Below are 17,846 nucleotides of genomic sequence, written 5' to 3'. Positions count from 1 at the left end.
CAAACATGACTTTCCCTAAACTTGCTCATTTACTACCTTGGTTCATCAGACAATCCCAAATAAAGTGAAATAAATAATAAACCCCCTCAACAAACAGGCTTTAAGTTAGTAGATCTCGGTTATCTTGCCTCAAATTAACCGTTTATTGAAAAAGAGGGAGCTGAGGAAAGCACTCAGCTGGGTTTGACTGAGACAGAGTTAATGGTTCAGAGAGTGCCTCGCAAGGTATTTAAAGAAAAAATGTTCAGAGTCGAAGCTGAAAGGCAGAACACACAATGACTCACTTGGCAAACAAGGCTGAGGAGCACAAGGGGCACAACAGCAGCACCAGTGCCCAGCACTGATTTACAGCCAGGCAGACACAGCCCATGGGGAGCTGGGGTCCTGCTGGGAAAAGATTCCGAGGTTATCAGTGCATGGGCACTTAAAAAGTACACTTGGCATGGAAAACAAAATAAAAAATTGAACTACAGTGCTGCCTATGACAGGCACCAGATGGATGCCCTGAGAGTGAATCCTCTGGTGACCCACCATCTCTTTTGTACCACCCACTGATACAGGTGTAAGGAAATCTCCGGGGGATGAAAGAGGCACCCAGATTGGGCTCCCATCTTTGGCTGCTGCATGAGACCAACATGGATGTCCCCTTGTAACTCATCCCCAATCCCAATGGCCCTGGAAAGGATCTTCCAGTGAACAGTTCACAACAGGTCTCCTTCCCCAACAGGAAGGAGCAGCCTAAAGGAGCAGGAGGATTTGTGCTGGGGACACAACAGCCACACCGTGCCCATTCCAAGGCTGTCCTCAGGCAAGCTCCAGCCTGGCTCCACAGCCTGAGCTCCTGTTAGTGGCTGCATCCATGAGATGGGCTCCACTCCTGCCACACAGACCCACCTTGAGCCCTGAGACCTCTCCAGGATGCCAACCTGAGAGAGGAGAGTAGGAATGACCAGGAGATTTAGTCCAAACTTGTCTTCCTGCTCCAGCTCCAGTCCTGGACATGGCCACGCCTGGAGTTTTGGTCACATGAACCTGGTGAGATTTCCAAAAACAAGCTGGACAAGCTGCCTCCAACAAATCTCAGGTGTGTCCTGTCCTGAAGGTACCTTAATCTTGGAGTTAGCAGTAGAGTGAGCAGGTGCTTTGCTATCGGACAATTATTAACTTCTTTCCAACAGCTATTTTCTAGCACTGCCCACATTATCATTTCCACATTCTTTTCTACCAAGAGATTTTCCAGTTTGTCTGGCAGAACAGCAAACTTCCCAAGAAAACACTACCCAAAAATCTAACAGTGAGCACTCACTCTTAGGAGGAAACTGTTAATATGGGCTTTCTGCACCTAGACCAAGAACTTCATTTTTCCTCAGCAGAATTTTTAAATTCAGGGGTTTCTGAACCAATTACTCCACAGCCTCAGTTACAGGGCTATCTCTCGCACCAACCTCTTCCTTTTACAAACTGCCTTTATCACCCACATAACGATAAACTCCGGTGCCTTGCACATGTCAACTATCAGGAATTCATTATTTTGTCTGTGTTATGTTATACCAGTCGGGAGTTATCTTTGCAGCCCACAGGCCAGAACCAAAATCAAATGCGTCAGCTATTTAAAGAAAATAGAAGCCCTCCTCCAGCAACTTAATTAACTTTCAGGGAGCATGGCTGGGTTTCAGTCCTGGAAATGGTATTGGGGAAAATACAGTCCAGGATTATCAGTCAGGCAATAAACTTTTTTTTTTTTTGAAGTTACTTTCCTTATATAGTCCCTGTAGCTAATCTGATTTTAATAAATGTTTTTCCAATGTTAAAAGGACAGCATTTAGGATTTCTCAGTTATAAAATTTTTCATCAAGCTACAAAGGAAAATAACACTCTATACTATTGTACAGCATTTTTGAGAGTAGATGCTTAGTCTGTAAATTAAATACAAAGAAATCATTTACTTCCTAAGGAGGCAAGACTTTATATGTTGCAAATTTACACGATGAATAACTACCAGATTGCCAAGACATTAGGTTTTTTTTAAACTTAAATAAAATTCCTATCATGAACAGAATACGGACTCTTTTCCCCCAAAACTGAGCCATGCCAGAAAGCTGTAACTTGAATCACATTCTCTTTTTTAAACCCTTGCATAGAGTTTAAAAGCCAAGATTTTGCAAAACCAGGCTTGCAGATTTTTGTTTCATTTGTCAATGGGAGAGTGGAGGAGTGCAATTAACTCAGAGTTTCAAAATTCCAATCAATGACTAATACTTGCTCAGGGTTCTTATTGCAGGAGCTGGACAAAAAGTGCTGGGAACTCAGCTGAGAAGCAGTCAACTGGAAGCCATCAGCCATGAAAACCAAGCACCAGCAAGCCTTACATCCTTCCTCTTGAGAAAAGTGTGCCCAGCACTGCACAGGAAAGCAGAGGGGCAGGAATCTGGAGCATCCCAGCCTTGCTGGGAACAGCACAGCTGCAGGACCCTGTGGAGGAATCATCCAGCCCCCGGCAGCCCTGACACAGTCCCATGTAAGGGGGAGAGGAATGGCTCACTGAGCTCTTCATCACACACAGCAGGGAATTATCTTGGCTGGGATCACCAGCTGGGTAAACAGGAAAAGGAAACGGGCACATGGTGAGCTACACCAACCATGGTCCACTGCCACCTTTATTCCTCATTCCTCCTGCATCCCGAAGCCAGTCTGGACTGCCTCTGAGAATCCAGAGTTGCCCAAAGGAGGCACAAGTGCATGGACATGCTGTGGGTACAATTTTGAAGCATGTATTTAAGTTTTATCAAGGTTTCTTAAAAACCAGAGTCCTCTCAAAGTGGGACTGGGGTTGCTTGTCTTACATAAAGCCTCTCTCCAAACAATAATGTACAAACTAAATGGTTCTTTAAGGTCCCTTCCAACGAAATCCATTTTATAATTCTATGAAACCCTTGTCCTGTGACAGCCCAACTTGGGACCTCAGGGTCCTACTGCAAACTACCTGCAAGGGCCAAACCCCAAAGACCCTGATACTTCCATGCTATCAGTGGTACCAGACTGCAAAGCCCCTCAAGTGACCTTTCTGGTGTAGAAATTGAAAGTTTTTACTTTCTCCAAGCGCCCACGTGTCAGAGTTGCTCACTGAAAATAAACAGATTTCCAAGGAATGTGCTCACCCACTCAGCTCAGGCCAAGGGAGAGTGTTTCTTGGGAAGTTGCTGCTCCCTGCCATCAAGGTGTTATCTGAGAATTTGAGCAGTGGATTGGGAAAGGGGTTCCTGCAGAACCACAGGAGTGTGAAGCATTTGGACCCTGGTACTGAGCTGCCAGTCAGTGGTAATGCCACATGGTGACCCCACCATGGGACGTGTCCCCATGGAAAAGCTCCCTGTGGGACATGTCAAAAATTAGCCAGGCACAGATCCTCAGCATTGCCTGGACTGCTCCAACCCTCACTCCCAGAAAGCTAATCTCTAGGACTTCAGGCAATTCCTGTATTTACCCACATTCATCCAGCACTAATCCAATACAAAAAAAATTAACCTGCGCGTTCTCACGTAAGCAAAAATGGTGCAAGAGCCACATTCCAGAAGGTGATTCAAAGCAGAATGGACAAATGACAGCAAACAGAGAACACACCAAACCCAAGGAACTGCAAAGGGAGGCAAATCACGCTGCACAGGAACACCACTGCAAGGACACAGTGCTTGAACTACAGCAAGTTGGGCAGTGGAGGCCAATCCTTTGGTATCGTCATGAAGATATGCTGGTAATTAAGCTAGTGCTTTATCAGCACTGGCCCAAAGGACCACTTGTGATATGTGGCATGGAATTCCTTCACTTCTGGCGTGCTCACTGGGCCTGGGACAGCTGGCCATGCTCATTTGCTACAGGGGCATAACATATGCTCCGTTTAACAGAGAAAACAATTGCTGCAGCTATTTTCATGCAACTCCTAGGGGAAGAGCTGTACTTGGAAATCACTCTTGTAGCCGAGTGTTCTTCCCTCCAATTTTCCTGAAATACTTCTGAAGGCAACCACAGGCAATCCACTCCTTGCAATGTGTCCAGGGAAGCACAGAAAACCACCTCAGATGCAGTTCTTGGGCACGTGAAGCCCCACGTACAAACCTATTTATGGCAAATGATAACGAGTTGGCGTTAAGTTTAAACCATGTCAGGGAGGTTTTCACTGCAAAGGTAGTTTTTAACCTTAATCCCTTTTCCTGATTATCAAGAGCACGTGCCACCAGTTGCTACAGCTTAACAAATTAGTTGTTGAGTCAGCAGTGGTTTTCTGGTTATCTGTGCATCTGTGCCTAAACTGAGCTAAGCTTAGGGTGTCTTCAGGTGTCCCCTGTGAGATCAGGCAGGATAAGGGGTTTTTCTAGAGAAAAATGCAGCACACTGAAGGTACAAGCAACACAGTGTGGGTCCACAGCATGCACAGGAACAGAAATGGTCTGCACCGCCAGCCACCCAACCGGTCCGAGTCCCAAGGACGTCTCTTCCTCCCTGCAGGTGTGACAGCATGCCAACAAAAAGGAGGAGGAGGTTTGATGGACTTCACAGACTGCGTCCTTCAGCAGAGAAGGGGTCTTGGGCAGCAGCACTGGCACTTAATTGACAGCTGCACACTGAGGGGAAAGCAGAGTATGTCACTCTGGCAGTCAGACGTGACTTGCTCCCTGCATTTGAGCAGACAGCTCTTTACTGAGCGTCTTCATGGCTCTCCGAAGCTGTTGTAGCTAAAGTGTGAAACACACCTCTCTTTCCATATGGAAACTCAGCAAGTAGTAAAATATTAACGTTACCAACCTTCTGATCTCTATTTGCTTAGTGAGCTGTTTCTAATGGAAGGTCGTTCCCCCAGGCTCCAACAGGTCCGACTGTGACCCCACTTCCCCCCCACAGCCCCTTATCACAATCAGTGCAGGGTAAGAAGCACCTCCACAGGGAAGCCCAGTCTGATGATGCAGCTTCAGACAGCTCAAGCCCGGCACATGAGGCACAACACAACTGTTGGGTCAAGTGTGGGGAGGTGGAGCTCTGGGGCAGCTGCAGGAGAACACGGCTCATTGATCCCAGTGCAGGCAGCTGACGGGCCCCTCGTCCCTGCACGGGCAGGGCTGTGGGCAAGGTCACCCAGATGGACACAAACCACAGTTCTGAAGAAGCACAGGCAAAAGTTTGCTTTCCAAAGTTTTGCAAAGCACAGGCTTTCTGGCAAGGAACTGTGGGAGCTTCCCCTTTCTTCCACTTCAGCCCTCACATTTGGGAGGGGAGCAAAGTGTGATGGCCTGAAACACTGTTTTGACTCAGAGCTTGCTCACAAAAGGCATTACTCACCCTGCAGACTCAGATTTTATCCAGCCCAGCAGCACATTTCACTTTCTTCAGGCACTGCTCACAGCTGGACTTTACCCCCATTTGTGATTGTTTGCAATACAATGCCAACACAGAAAAACACATCCATCAAGCACAGTAGTATTAGAAAGGAAAATGTTATTACCTGGAATAGTCCCCTTTAGCTTCCTACAATTGAAAAACAGTGACAGAATTAAAACATGATCTCTTCAAAAGCCCTCGATTTTCCCAGCATTGTTCACTTCCCCACTCCCACAGCCCTGCAGCCAGATCGTGACCCCCCGTCAGACTCCCTGCAAAACACGGAGCCTGCCTGCATGTGTTCAAGAGCTGAACTTGGCCCCTTTTAAGCTTCCAGCTGTAGATAATCCACCTACAGCATAAATAAAACTGCTTCCAAAACGGGGATGAATTTCACATTGCAAATCAAATGTCGCTTTTACTGCACAGAAAGCGAAATACAATTCTCTCCCCCGGCCGACCACATCCAGCCAAAGGTCGGCTGTACAGGCAGGTCAGCAGTTGGGAGGAATTGTGCTCACTCGAGATGAAAACAACCGTTCAGGCAGATGAAGCCGCTGCAGCTTTGCTGTGGCACTTTGTCAATGAGAATGCAACGGGGGAAAATACCCCCAATATTTTGAAGGCAGAATTTTATTCCACAGAAAGCAGCACATAATCAGAGTTTAAGTCTGAGTACAACGACACTTGATTAACGAGAGGGAAAACTGACACTGTATATTTCAACATAACAGAGGTATCAAAACCATATGCTCTGAAAGGAAGATTCACAGGCATAATGTAGCAGATTTAGCTACAGCAATTACTCTTTTCTTCCCAGATCTCTGGAATGTATTTAAATTAGAATAAGTGATAAATTGAATGGAAATCTGCCCAAATAAACGAGTTCCCTTGCTGAGTTCTTCCTCTTTCAATGTAAAATTCCTCAGATAAATATTTCCCTCACTTGCCTACGAGAAAAAAAACAACTCCCAAGTATTCCAGCTTTCCCCCCACGGCCGCAGAGGCCATAAACAACCCTGCGGGGTCTCGTCCGTATGGAGAGGAGAGGGAAAACACAAGGCAGGAGGAATGCGCTGATCCAAAGGCAGCCCGAGGGAGCGGTCCCGGGGCAGAGACACTCACCTGCAGCACCAGGGCGGCCAACTTGAAGACGGTCTCGCTCTCCACTTCGATCTGCCCCTGTGCAGAGAGAGCAGAGCGTGAGCCGGGAGCGCCCGCACCGCCCCGGGGAGGGAGCAGGGGAGGAGGGGGCACCGCGGAGGCGGTGCCGGCTCTCGGTGCCAGACCGGCCCCGGCACGGCCGCTCCCCTCCCCGTGTCCCCTCCGCTGCCACCGCGCACGCCGCGACACAGCCCGTCCTCCCCAGCCCTGCCCTCGGCGCGTTTGCTTTACACATCTTGCCCTCGTTGCATTTCGCCGGATGCTGCTCCGTGTTGCTGCATGCGACCGCAGCAGGGACCCGGTCCCGCACACTGGCAACCCCTGCCACGCAGCAACGAAGGTATTTTAAGGGCTCGAAGCGTACACACCTGCCTCAGGGCAAGGTCCACAGTTCACGAAATCACGGAATGGTTTTGGAAGGGACCTTAAAAGCTCATCTTGTTCCAACCCCCCTGATACGGGCAGGGACACCTTCCACTAGACCAGGTTGCTCAAAGCCCCGCCCAAACTGGCCTCAGACATGTCCAGGGATGGGACATGGCAAATAAATGGTTGGATGGCACGCAGAAGCACACATCAGCTTGACAGGTATCAGTATTTGACAAGATCTAAACCCCTCACTTGGTCTAGAAGAAAAGGCACTTCCCAGCTCAATGCTCTCCAAATTGTGGCAGTTGGGCTTGGGTGTAGCACAGCTATCCAGTGTGACAGCCATGTGCCAGCCAGGAGAACACCAAAAAACTGCATCCATTTCTTGGTAAAGAGTTTTATTGCTTGTAGTTTTAGGACAATTAATTTTTTTGTTCTGATGGTAGTACACAGCCCTCCGATGCTGACTAAGCATAACTAAGCTTCCTTTGCCCCACTCAATCTGGATCTGACAGCCTTCAGTTCTTCCAAGTCCACTGGAGTTGTAGAGCAACGTTCCAGCATGGACTCTCATGCTGGAAATCTCCTGTGCCTTGACCCTGCTCCAACACCAGTCCTGCCCTGACAGCACCATGTACTCAATACCACCAGAAGTGCCAAAATATCAAAACTACACAAGGATCTTTTTTTTTTTAACTGCTTGCAAGCTTAAGTGCAAGCTTTCAAACTTAGTTTCTTACCAGCAAAAACCTGGGTGTTGGTTCTATTCTGGGACCAGCAATAACACTGGAAGGCTAAAGCCACCCTTTACACTCCTACATGCTGCAAATGGTGCGTGAAGAACAAAACTGACCCCACAAACAGAGATTTTTCTTATTGACCTTCTGCAAGTGAAGATAGTGTCATGATGCCTGTCTCCTGCCACTGAGATCCCAACACATCCTTTGTCCCCAGGATCCATTTGCTGTATGATGAGACAAAGCAGACTGAAAGCTGAAATAATGCCAAAACCAAGGTAGCAGGAAGATCTACAGAATTACATACAGATACACAAAATGACATCTCAAAATATATTAGGGCACATCTGGAGCTGAGCTAATTTACCACAGCTGCAGGTCTGGCCCACAGAGACTAAATTCAAGAGTGAACAAACAAATAATTCAATTTTCATGGAAAGGAAGTTTTTTTGCCAGCTTTGTCAATAAAACATTCCAGCAGCAGTGCTCCCCCAGGCTTCTCCAACAGGCAGACCAAGAGCAATTTCCCCTTCCCAACAGGTGTGGCAACAGCTATGCAGGAGTAGCCTCCATAGCATTCCCAGACATATTGCATTAGAAGAGAAGGAGGGGCACATCACAAGTTAAGAGAAAAAGGAATAGCTTGAAGTTCATCCTTCCCTTCCTTCAGATCTCTTTCATGTTGATGCTTAAGAAAAGAGGCAAGATCTCTTCACGTAGGTGCAATTTTAAGGCACTTTGCTACTTCCAGGTCTGTATCAGGTTAGTCTTTGTCATGCACATCTGAGCTGGCTTTTTTAAAGCTTCTCCTCAAACAGCCTCTGAAGCCAACTATGGTGGGAGGAGGATTACAGGAGATCAGGTCATCCAGGCACCGTGTGCTCCTGCACCAGCAGGCAGGGAACTCAGACATGAGAAAATGCCATCACAGGGAACCTCAGCTCAGCAGGAAAGATGGGATCTGGTTCAGTAAAGCTGTCTGTGGAACCACAAAATCAGGGGAAACAGGGCCAGAAGGGACCTTAAAAGCTGATCAAGACCATCTCCCTGCCCCAAGGCAGAATCAGCTACATGTGGCTCATCACATTCTAAGCCTACAAGAAACTCAAGGAGATTTAACTCTCCAAAGCCCTGTCCGATTTGTTGCTGGCTCCCAGATAAACTTGGCGGCACTCGACGAGCTGCTGCAGCAGTGAGTCCCTGCTGACCCACAGCAATAGCTCCTGCTGGCCTTACTGGGGTGTTTGGGACTTAATAACCAAGCACCTCCTTACTTTTCATCTTCAAAGCACCTCACAGCCATTATCTAATTAGCAATAGTAATTACGAGGCTGCTCTTTACTCGTTCCTAGATACCAGGGTTAAGAAACTCTGGTCACTTTACTGGCTGCTATGGCATTGCTACAAGTGTTACAGTGATCCCACAAACCACTTCATACAGGGTTTTAGGAGACCAAAGGGAGGCTGAAGGGGGACTGACTTCTCCAGGTAACGAAGTTTCAGTCTTTGCTTTCAGAGTGAGGGATTTGTTGTGCCAAAGCAGTTTTGAAGGCATTTGCTTAGAAGCTGTAGAGGAGTGAACAGGTAAGTGGGTCCTCCCTAACGTGACCTCTTTCAAGGATGCTGCAGGTGTCTTGACCAAGCAAAGGGGACAAACAGGATGCCCCAGGTGCAGGGCTGCCACCATGTCTCTCCAGCTGTTGCAAACCTCAGAACAGGGTGGACCAGCTCTAATTGTTATCCTGTATCACCATACGATAATAGTGGCTAGAGACTGGGCCCACTCTCTTGAGTGAGGCTCAGTGCCAAAAAAACCCCCAAAGAGCAATAAGGAGAACACCTGCCCTTTGAAGGGGCTAAAAATCACAGAAGAAAGGATGCAGGGAGACGAAGGGATTGCCCTCAAGTCCCACAGTAGCTAAGTAGCAGAGTAAGGATTTGAAGCAAAGGATCCAAAGCCCAGCTCAGCCTTTATCTGACAGACTAATGCTTTACAAGTGACAGTCTCTTGGACAATTCCCTCTGAGCCTGGAATTATTTTTCATCATAATATAACGTTATTTGCCATCTGGCTCCCCAATTGGCCATTGCTCTAATGTAATCCAGCCCTGCCCTGGGCTCTCACGGAGTTTGGACAGCCCTTGGCTTGACACAAATCCATGCAGCTATACATGTCACTCTGGAGTGCAGGACCATGACTCTTCCCACTCAGGCAATATTTTGATTTTATAATCATCCTCCAGCCTGGAGGCTGGCAGATGGGGGTTTCTGTTTTAGTATCACTTTATCAGCAAGGTCAGATTTCAAAAATAGATGAGGAAAACGGCTGTAAGAAGATTCATTTGCAATCCCTGCAATCACCAGGGTAATTCAGGCAGAGACTTCAGTGAGCAAGTGGGGGGCCCTGAGAGCCAGGGCAGTGAGTGCTCCCATGGCTGTGTGTCAAGACTGAAGATGGAAGGGTTTCCTAGATTTATCCCAAGTGGGAACAAGGTCACTAGCATGAGGTTAAGTAGATGCATGTAATTCAGATAATGGAATCTGAGTCTTCTACATTTGAGATGTAAATAAGTTTAAACAGACTAGCGGGTGCAGCTCCAGGGAGGGGATGAAACTGATATTTTTCAATTAGAGTTTGCACAGGGACCAATCATTTTAACCAGAGAGACAGATTCAGCCCCCTGTGTAGCTCCTCCAAAAAGCCACTGGCTTATCTAAACACTGCATTTGGTCCAGCAGATTCCGGTGGTGGCTTTTGTCATGCTGACAAACAGCAGAGTAATAAAGGGTTGTAGCAGGTGTCCAAACTGGGTGGCAATTACTGTAGAGCAGGAGTAGGTCACTATCTCAGTAGCTGGCAAAGACCGACTCACCCTTCAGGGCCCACAGGCAGAATTTAGTCCCCAGTTCAAAGAGGAGCTCAAGTCTTTTGCTGCACAGACACAGACTTAGAATGTGATAAAAATCACAAGCTTGGTCATGAATAGAGCAGTGAACCCTCATTACACACAGCAACAACACTAGAATTTACTGCCATAGAGATACAAGTCTGAAATCCTGATGAAAACTCAGATCAAGAGTGACGATAGTCAGATGAGCATTAACTGTGCTAAGCAAATCTTTAGGCTTTAAACTCAGATTAAAGCAGATTTAAAAAAAATAAGCAACACACAGGAACTGTCAACTTTAACTCTTTACAGCCAGAGGAAGAAGTGAAAGTGGATGTGGTTTATTCAGACCACACATAACCTCCACAGGTTAAAGGAGTGACAACAGAAACATTTCACAGGAAGATTTGAGAACTGAGATACCAACACACCTGTTCCCTCAAACCAATCCCTTTAAAAATTTCTATTAACCAAAGACACCCCCAAATATGCACGTACTATGATTGAATAGCCTCGAGACAGCCACAATATTGAATACAATTACCTGTGATTACTGGGAGGTGATTTAAAAAAAAGCTGAAAGAAGGGTGCAATTAGTCAGAGGGAAAAGAAAGGACCCAAATGTCTGCAACGAGGTGTTCAAATGGAGGGAGGCAATTAGCTGGGTGTGGACCCAGCACAAGTGAACAAAGCGATGCCAGCACCTCGTGCCCTTACCCAGCACGGTGGCGACCTCCCAGCAGGCATCCAGTATCCCTGTGTGTGCTGGCAGCCGGAGGATGGGAGGACAGGTCCCAGCAGTGCAGGAAGCTTAGCAGCTGTTCGGTGTTTAAGGTTTTTTTTGACAGGCTGGAGCGGGGAGTGGGTGTTGGCCACAACCTGTTACACGGCACAAGCCGAGCAGCTCAGGAGGAACTAGGTCAGGCAGATCCAACAACTCGCCCTGTCAGAGTGGCTGTGCCGGGTAATTACCGTACAGAGACAAACACTGGCTGCACATGGATAACCTCCAACCTTAAACTGCCTGTCCTAATTACTGGCATTCACACCTACGTCTCAGTCCTGGTGGTGTCACCTGCTGTTCACAACCCATTCCCTCCTCCAAGCTTTGCTGAGCATCTTAACTGGGACTCATTTCCCAAGAGCAGAAACACCGGGCTGAGAAAAAGCACAGCAAAGCAAGTGTCTGCCTCCAAACCCACAGGGAAGTAAAGCAAAGCACTAAACCAGCAGGAGATGTGGAATATGAGCTGTTACAGGAGCAAATTGAAGCCTGAAGGGCACTTCAGATTTCCACTCGTGCTGCATTTCCCCTATGGACACTGCAGCCTGGGTGGCTCAGGAGGCTTCACAGCTGCTTCACAGCATTTAGATGGTCCATGATGTCTGAATTTCATCCATGGAATGCCACAGCCCTTCCTACCCAAAACAAGTGAGTGCAGCCTGAGACCGAATGCAGCTCAGCTCATGCGCAGTGACCGACACAGCTCTTTCCTGGCAGGACCTGCTGCTTCCCAACTCAGAGGCTTGGGCCAACCCCCTCCTCCTCCAAAAAAAAATAGCTCTTAGTGCCTCATAGTGAGGAGCAGCTTCAGGTTTCTCTGTTACACCCTTTATTTTGCTGTCTCTGCCAGCCATCTCATCCATCTCCCTTTGCCTTTTGTGCCTCAGCCAACACTTAGGTGAAGCTCCAGAGACAGCAGCAGCTACTTTGAGAGTCGTCTGTACAGTTCAGTGCAACAGGAACACATTTACTGCCACTTTTTTTCATTAATATAAGAGTAAAAGCAGAGAATAGGGAAAGACATAAAGACTTCCCTGTTTGCCAGCCAGGGGATATAGCAAGTGTCATTAGACTTAACATTTAATCAGTCTTTTGCTTTCCTACTCCAACACACACCAAAACAGAACTGGCTGAGCTGTCACAGCATCTTTAGTCTGTGGCCAAGAGATCAAAGGTGCAGAACTTTCCATGGCAATTAACCCAGTAGTTAGACCCAGGAGGAGGTGACTGCATAAGAGACGTGAGGTACGAAACCTTGGCTGCAAACCAACTGAATCTTCATATGCAATGGGCCAGCTGGGACACAACATACACCTCCCTCAACAAGAGCCTCACAGGTCCCTGGGACACCATCACCCTTTACAGCAGGCAGCCTTGGACCAACCTCAGCCCCTCTCAGAGGAGTCCCTTCACTGTACCCACACCACAGCCAAGTCCCTCCCCGAGCCACCAGCACAGCCCCATGTGAGGTCTCTTGGGGTAATGAGTGGGGAGTTCCATGGAGATCTGCCAGTTCACATCAGCATGGGGTCCTGCCTCCTCCTCCTGTCACGTTCTGTACACAGGCACAACCACGCTCCATCTTTCTCATCTGCTGACAAGCTGCTGGGGAGGTTGGGCCAAGGAGGTGGCTGCCATGCCAGCATCCATGGGAGATGACAGCCCTGAAGGAGCAGAAGCCAACTGGTCCTGCTGAACCTCATCCTGGGCTTTACATGTGCTGAACAGCAAATTCAGGCAATGGACAGCACCTATTTAATAGCCTTGGCTAGGATCAGACTACACCACGTTACAGGGCTGAATGGGAACGTTCCCCTCTCCCATGAGATGGGGGAGAATTAGGAAATATCTGTTATAAAGCTTTCGAGAGCTCTCTGATATATGACCACTTTGCTCCCCACGAGCTGGAAACCAGCCAGACTTTATGCTCACACCAGGGGTCTGTTTCAACAGCTCTTCTTGGTAAGCACTGGTCTTCAGGCTGCCAAGTGCTCACAAGCATTGCTGTTCATGGAGCTATCACATTTACAGACTCCTCCAAAAACTTCCAAACTTCCATTTCCTTTAACGTTTCTTTTTTTTTTCCCAAAGCCATTCTTACAAGTCCTTGAAACAAATGGGAAATTAAATAAACCCCCCAACACCCAGATATACAGAGGAAAAGGGGAACATAGCCAACTTGACCAAGATTTCGTTTACAGAACATATTTTAAGGACTGGCAAAGAGTCAACTGTATGGCTGCAGAGCTATAAGGAGGTTAGCTCTAACGCATAATAAACTTGACAGCGCTTCGCTGGCCAAGTAGGGTGTTATTTTTCCAAACTTGGCTGTTTCAAAAGAAGAAAAGGCTAATTTATCTTTCCAAATTTATCATCAACATGTGCGTGACCAGTTCTGACCCACCTCCTTTAAAGTACCCCAGCTATGGTCATGGGCTGTGCAATAACACACTGAACACGTTACAAAGCTCCCTGTGCAAACACAGCCATTCTGAGATACCCATTTCACATGGAACCGAGTGCCAGGCTTTCACTCCTTTAAATTCCAGCTGTACAGTAGATTTCAGATAGCTATAAATCTTAACCCAGCTTCTTAGAGTCAGTGACAGAGGAGAAAGCTTTTCAGTTGAAGTTGTCACCACTGAAGGTTTTTGGGCAGTGGTTTTCAAAGCCTTGGAAAAGAGAGGCGTGTAAGAAAACAGAGCCCAGACGTGCACAAAGCTTACTTCTAGCCTTTGCCTTCTCCCAAAATACACCTGACAAATGAGTTTTTAACTAAGTCACTGGGAGGCCCTTCCACAGACCTGGAGATCTAATTTTCACCAGCTCCCACCTCCTGCTCGGTGGCCCAGGCTTTTCCTGGCACTCCTGAGCACGGATGCTGGAGAGCAGGAGCAGGCAGCTGGCTGGACCACACAGGGCAGAGAGCCTGGGGGACTGCAGCACCAGACCAGGGGAAAAAAAATGGGCAGCTCAATATAAAAGAAGGCAGGGCAAGAGCTGTGGCAGCATTTGCTGTGTTGGCTGCAGGCCAAGTCTGTGCACGCACCAGTGGTGAGGAGGCACAGGGTGCTCTGCAAGTACAACAGCAAGTGCTGCGTTCAGTTCACACAGAAGGAGACTTCACAAACTCAGCCCTCTTGTGCCTTCAGCACAGGGGTCTCCCTTGGCTCCTCAGCTGCTTGCAGGCAGAGGAGACCACACAGAGAACAGCACAGGTCACAGTGGATGCACAAACCTGGCACGTGCCAGCAAAGGTCCCAGAGGCACAAAGGAGCTTTGACTGTATGGAAGAGCACGGAGGTGGGGGAGTGGGTGGGGAGTAGAAAGAAATACATTTTTGGCAGCTGAGATTTTATTGTCTATCTTGTCCCTTCCTTGCCAAAATGTCTACAGAGATTGCAAAATGCACAAGTCCCAGATTCCTTCAAGTCCTGGCAGAGTAAAGCAGTACCTGATTCGCAGAAAGGAGCAGAGAGATTTGCAAGAAGGAATGTGGGGTTGAAAGGTGAGGAAGTGTGGCTGTGCACTGTGGCTTTCACCCTTGTCAGAACTGTCATGCAGATTTTTATTCAATTATATATTATTCCAGAATCATATTTTGTAATATATTATATAACTGATAATACTGTTTATATGGTATACTATTTATTCTAAATTTGTATTCATCTGGGAGCAAAACCTCTCTGGAGTCATCTGGGGCAAGATGGCCAGCACACGCTGCCCAGCAGCTCCAGCCTAACCCCAGAGATGCCCAACTTCCAGTAGAGAGATGCCATTCTCTTTGATTAGATACAGTCACTTCCAGGATTTCACACCTTGTAAGGCATGGATAAATCCCCTCCCCAGGAGGGACTGGCATGGAGCTTCACCAGTGTGCTGGCTGTGCTCCCCCAAGCCTTCATCTGGCTCTCCTGGTGTGTCCTGTGTGCCAGCAGGAGCACTGACATGATGCCCATGTCACATGCAGGGCATAATCACCCTGCCCCCCCTCTGCTCAGAAAAACATCATTGTCCTTTAAAGCACAGAAGCCATGGAAGCACAGGTACCCACACACTGCTGTGCTGTCAACACGTGCCAGCACTCAGGAATGTCAGAAGAGCACTCAAGCATCAGGCATTTGCACCACCCTGGATTTGGGCTTCCCCTATGGGGGAAAGCTGCTGTGAAAACTTTGGAAACACCTTTGTGAAAGCAGAAAACATGACTGACTTTTAAGCAATCTTATCCACGCAGGTCTTAGCACACCCCAGGTATTGCAGCATCTATCCTGAGCCACGTTCCTGGCCCACACGGAGCAGAGGTTTTGTGCAGAGATCCAGGTTAGGATATTGCCCTGGCAGGGCATCCTCCAGCACTGCCAGTAAACTGGGGAGCACTCCTGAGCACAGGGCTGGGTGTGGGTTCCTGCTTTTTGACACTCGGGTTTCCTCACTCCATGAATGCAGCAAGGAATAGAGAGAGAGGGGGGAAAAAAAAAAAGAAAATAAAGCCAAGCTGAGGCAGGTCTAACCTCATGGAGCTGGATTAATGACTGAGAAATGCCAGGGAACATTCCTTGCTGTCATCAGTGAGCATCAGCCACCGGCTCCACGGAGCTGGGGATCTGCTCATTTTCGGACACTGCTCATCCTGTGGCTCCTTCCCTGCAGCACAAGGGAGTTGGCAGCACCACGGGAGAGGACACACTGTGCAAGCACATCTGAGGGGCCTTTGTGTATCCTCTTGCCCACATCCCATGGCTTAAGGATGAGGACTGCTCCCATGTGCTCTTCATGCACTACTTGAAACCTAGAGACTGACGGTAAGTTTGACAAGTAGGATAGAATATCTCTACGAGACCTAATTTGAAGGTTAAAAGCCACTCGACCAAGTGTATCTTGGAAGTAGACAAACTGGATTCTGCTGAAAGAGCCACAGGCTTAAGCACAGCCACCCAGCACAGAGAGGACTGCAGGCACAGCCAGGGCTCCCAGCTTTCCCTACGTGCTGAGTCACCTGGCACTGCCCACAGAGCTCCTTCTCTCAGGAGGAAGTGATGCTCCTCATCCCTACGCTGTCCACAGAAACTGGACACAAGAGTAAACCCTCTGTTTCTGGCAGTTTTGCTTGCAGGAATGGGGAAGCCACACTTAGGGTTGCTACAATTAGAGCATGTACCTTGCAAGCCATGGGGGGAAACATGAGCCAGCCTTCCTTCAAACCACTCCCACATCCCAAAGCCATGAACTCCACTGGATGATGCACAGTCTGCTGACTGCCTTACTCAGTGCACCATCAATGCTTCAGGTGCTATCAGCATTTCAGTGCAGTGATATGAGGTTATGCTGCCTGAATAATCATATTTACCCATCCCAAAAGTGATTCCTCATTGTTTTGATGACATACTTGTCTATGAGCAGTGAGAACAATGTTTTTAATGCTTCTCTTCTCCTTTGCTCTCTCTTATGCTTTACGTATACACATAAACACTTAATATTTTTCAATATTAAATGCAGTATTGGTATTCAACAGCAATGGAATTTTTCACATTCTATCCCCAAACCAGAGCCATTTTCCAATTCCAGAATCATTTGTGCTGTCTGTCTAGTTAAACTTCACCAGTTTTCCCTGAAAGGATGCCTACAAGTTGCCAAAACCCTTCATTTTAAGTGGCAGATATGTCAAGTGGAAATTTGCTTTTTAATAACCTTAACCAGTGAGGCCCCAAGTTCTTGGAGCACCTTTAAAACTTCAGCATGTTGTAAAAAGGCACCAATTTCCTCCACTCTTCCAGAAAGCAACTCCTGTACAAAGCACAGTCACAACTTTGCCATTAACCACTTTCACATCAGGTTTCTGGCCCCACCATAAAATAATAAATACTGGATACTGAATAAGAATCCTCTAAAATATGAAGCATATTAAAGGTGAAAACTTTGGCTGGCTACATCGAGCTCCACCACCAGCCAGTGAAAGAGGATTGCTTTCCAAGGAAAGGCTGTAAGAACCAAGAGACACTTTAGACTGATTGAACCATGAGTGAAAAAAAAAAAAAAAAAAAAAGGGCACCAGATGCTTGAGTTTGACATTAACTGAAAAATCACAGAGTAAAGTTCATTGAAGTGCAGCTGTAGGGGCATGGCAAAGGTGGCTGCCACACCCCTCTTTTTTCAGACCAAGATGTATCTGCAGCAAATCAACCTTATTTTTTAAGATTTTGCTTGCCATATCATGAGGTAACTAATAAAAATATGTTTTTTACCAATTTGAACATTTTAAGAAACAGGGGAAGATTCTTAACCAGAGAGTAAATACAGAAAGTATTTTAATGACTAGTTGTGATTGCTACTTCACAGGATTTACTATTACTTTACTACCTAACTGAATTAAGGCAGGAAATAAGGGACCAAATCCACAACATAGGACATTCCTCATGGGTTTTTTCTTCTTAAGACAAGTTTGACTCTAGATCAGTAGAGAGATGCTTGACTTGAGTGTTTGCTATGCAGGGTGTAGGAGGATGTGCCACTGAGCAGAGCCTACCTGCAAAG

At 47.3% G+C, this 17,846-nt stretch overlaps 1 protein-coding gene across 1 annotated transcript in view; it reads right to left on the bottom strand.

The window, feature by feature from the left end:
• Positions 1 to 17,846, bottom strand: part of FRMD4B (FERM domain containing 4B) — an 82,370-nt gene that overhangs the window by 35,588 nt on the left and 28,936 nt on the right. Inside the window, exons 6-7 of the mRNA XM_027723028.2 lie at positions 6,496 to 6,552; positions 5,495 to 5,517 (exon numbers count right to left, since the gene is read on the bottom strand). Coding sequence (XP_027578829.1) covers positions 5,495 to 5,517; positions 6,496 to 6,552 — 80 coding nt within the window. The remainder of the gene's footprint in view (positions 1 to 5,494; positions 5,518 to 6,495; positions 6,553 to 17,846) is intronic.

Source organism: Pipra filicauda, unplaced genomic scaffold (genome assembly GCF_003945595.2).
Source record: "Pipra filicauda isolate LSUMZ 115617 unplaced genomic scaffold, ASM394559v2 scaffold63_size3267554_pilon, whole genome shotgun sequence".
Classification (NCBI taxonomy): Eukaryota; Metazoa; Chordata; class Aves; order Passeriformes; family Pipridae; genus Pipra; species Pipra filicauda.
Note: the sequence above shows the minus strand (reverse complement) of the source record. Positions and strands in the feature narration are given on the sequence as shown.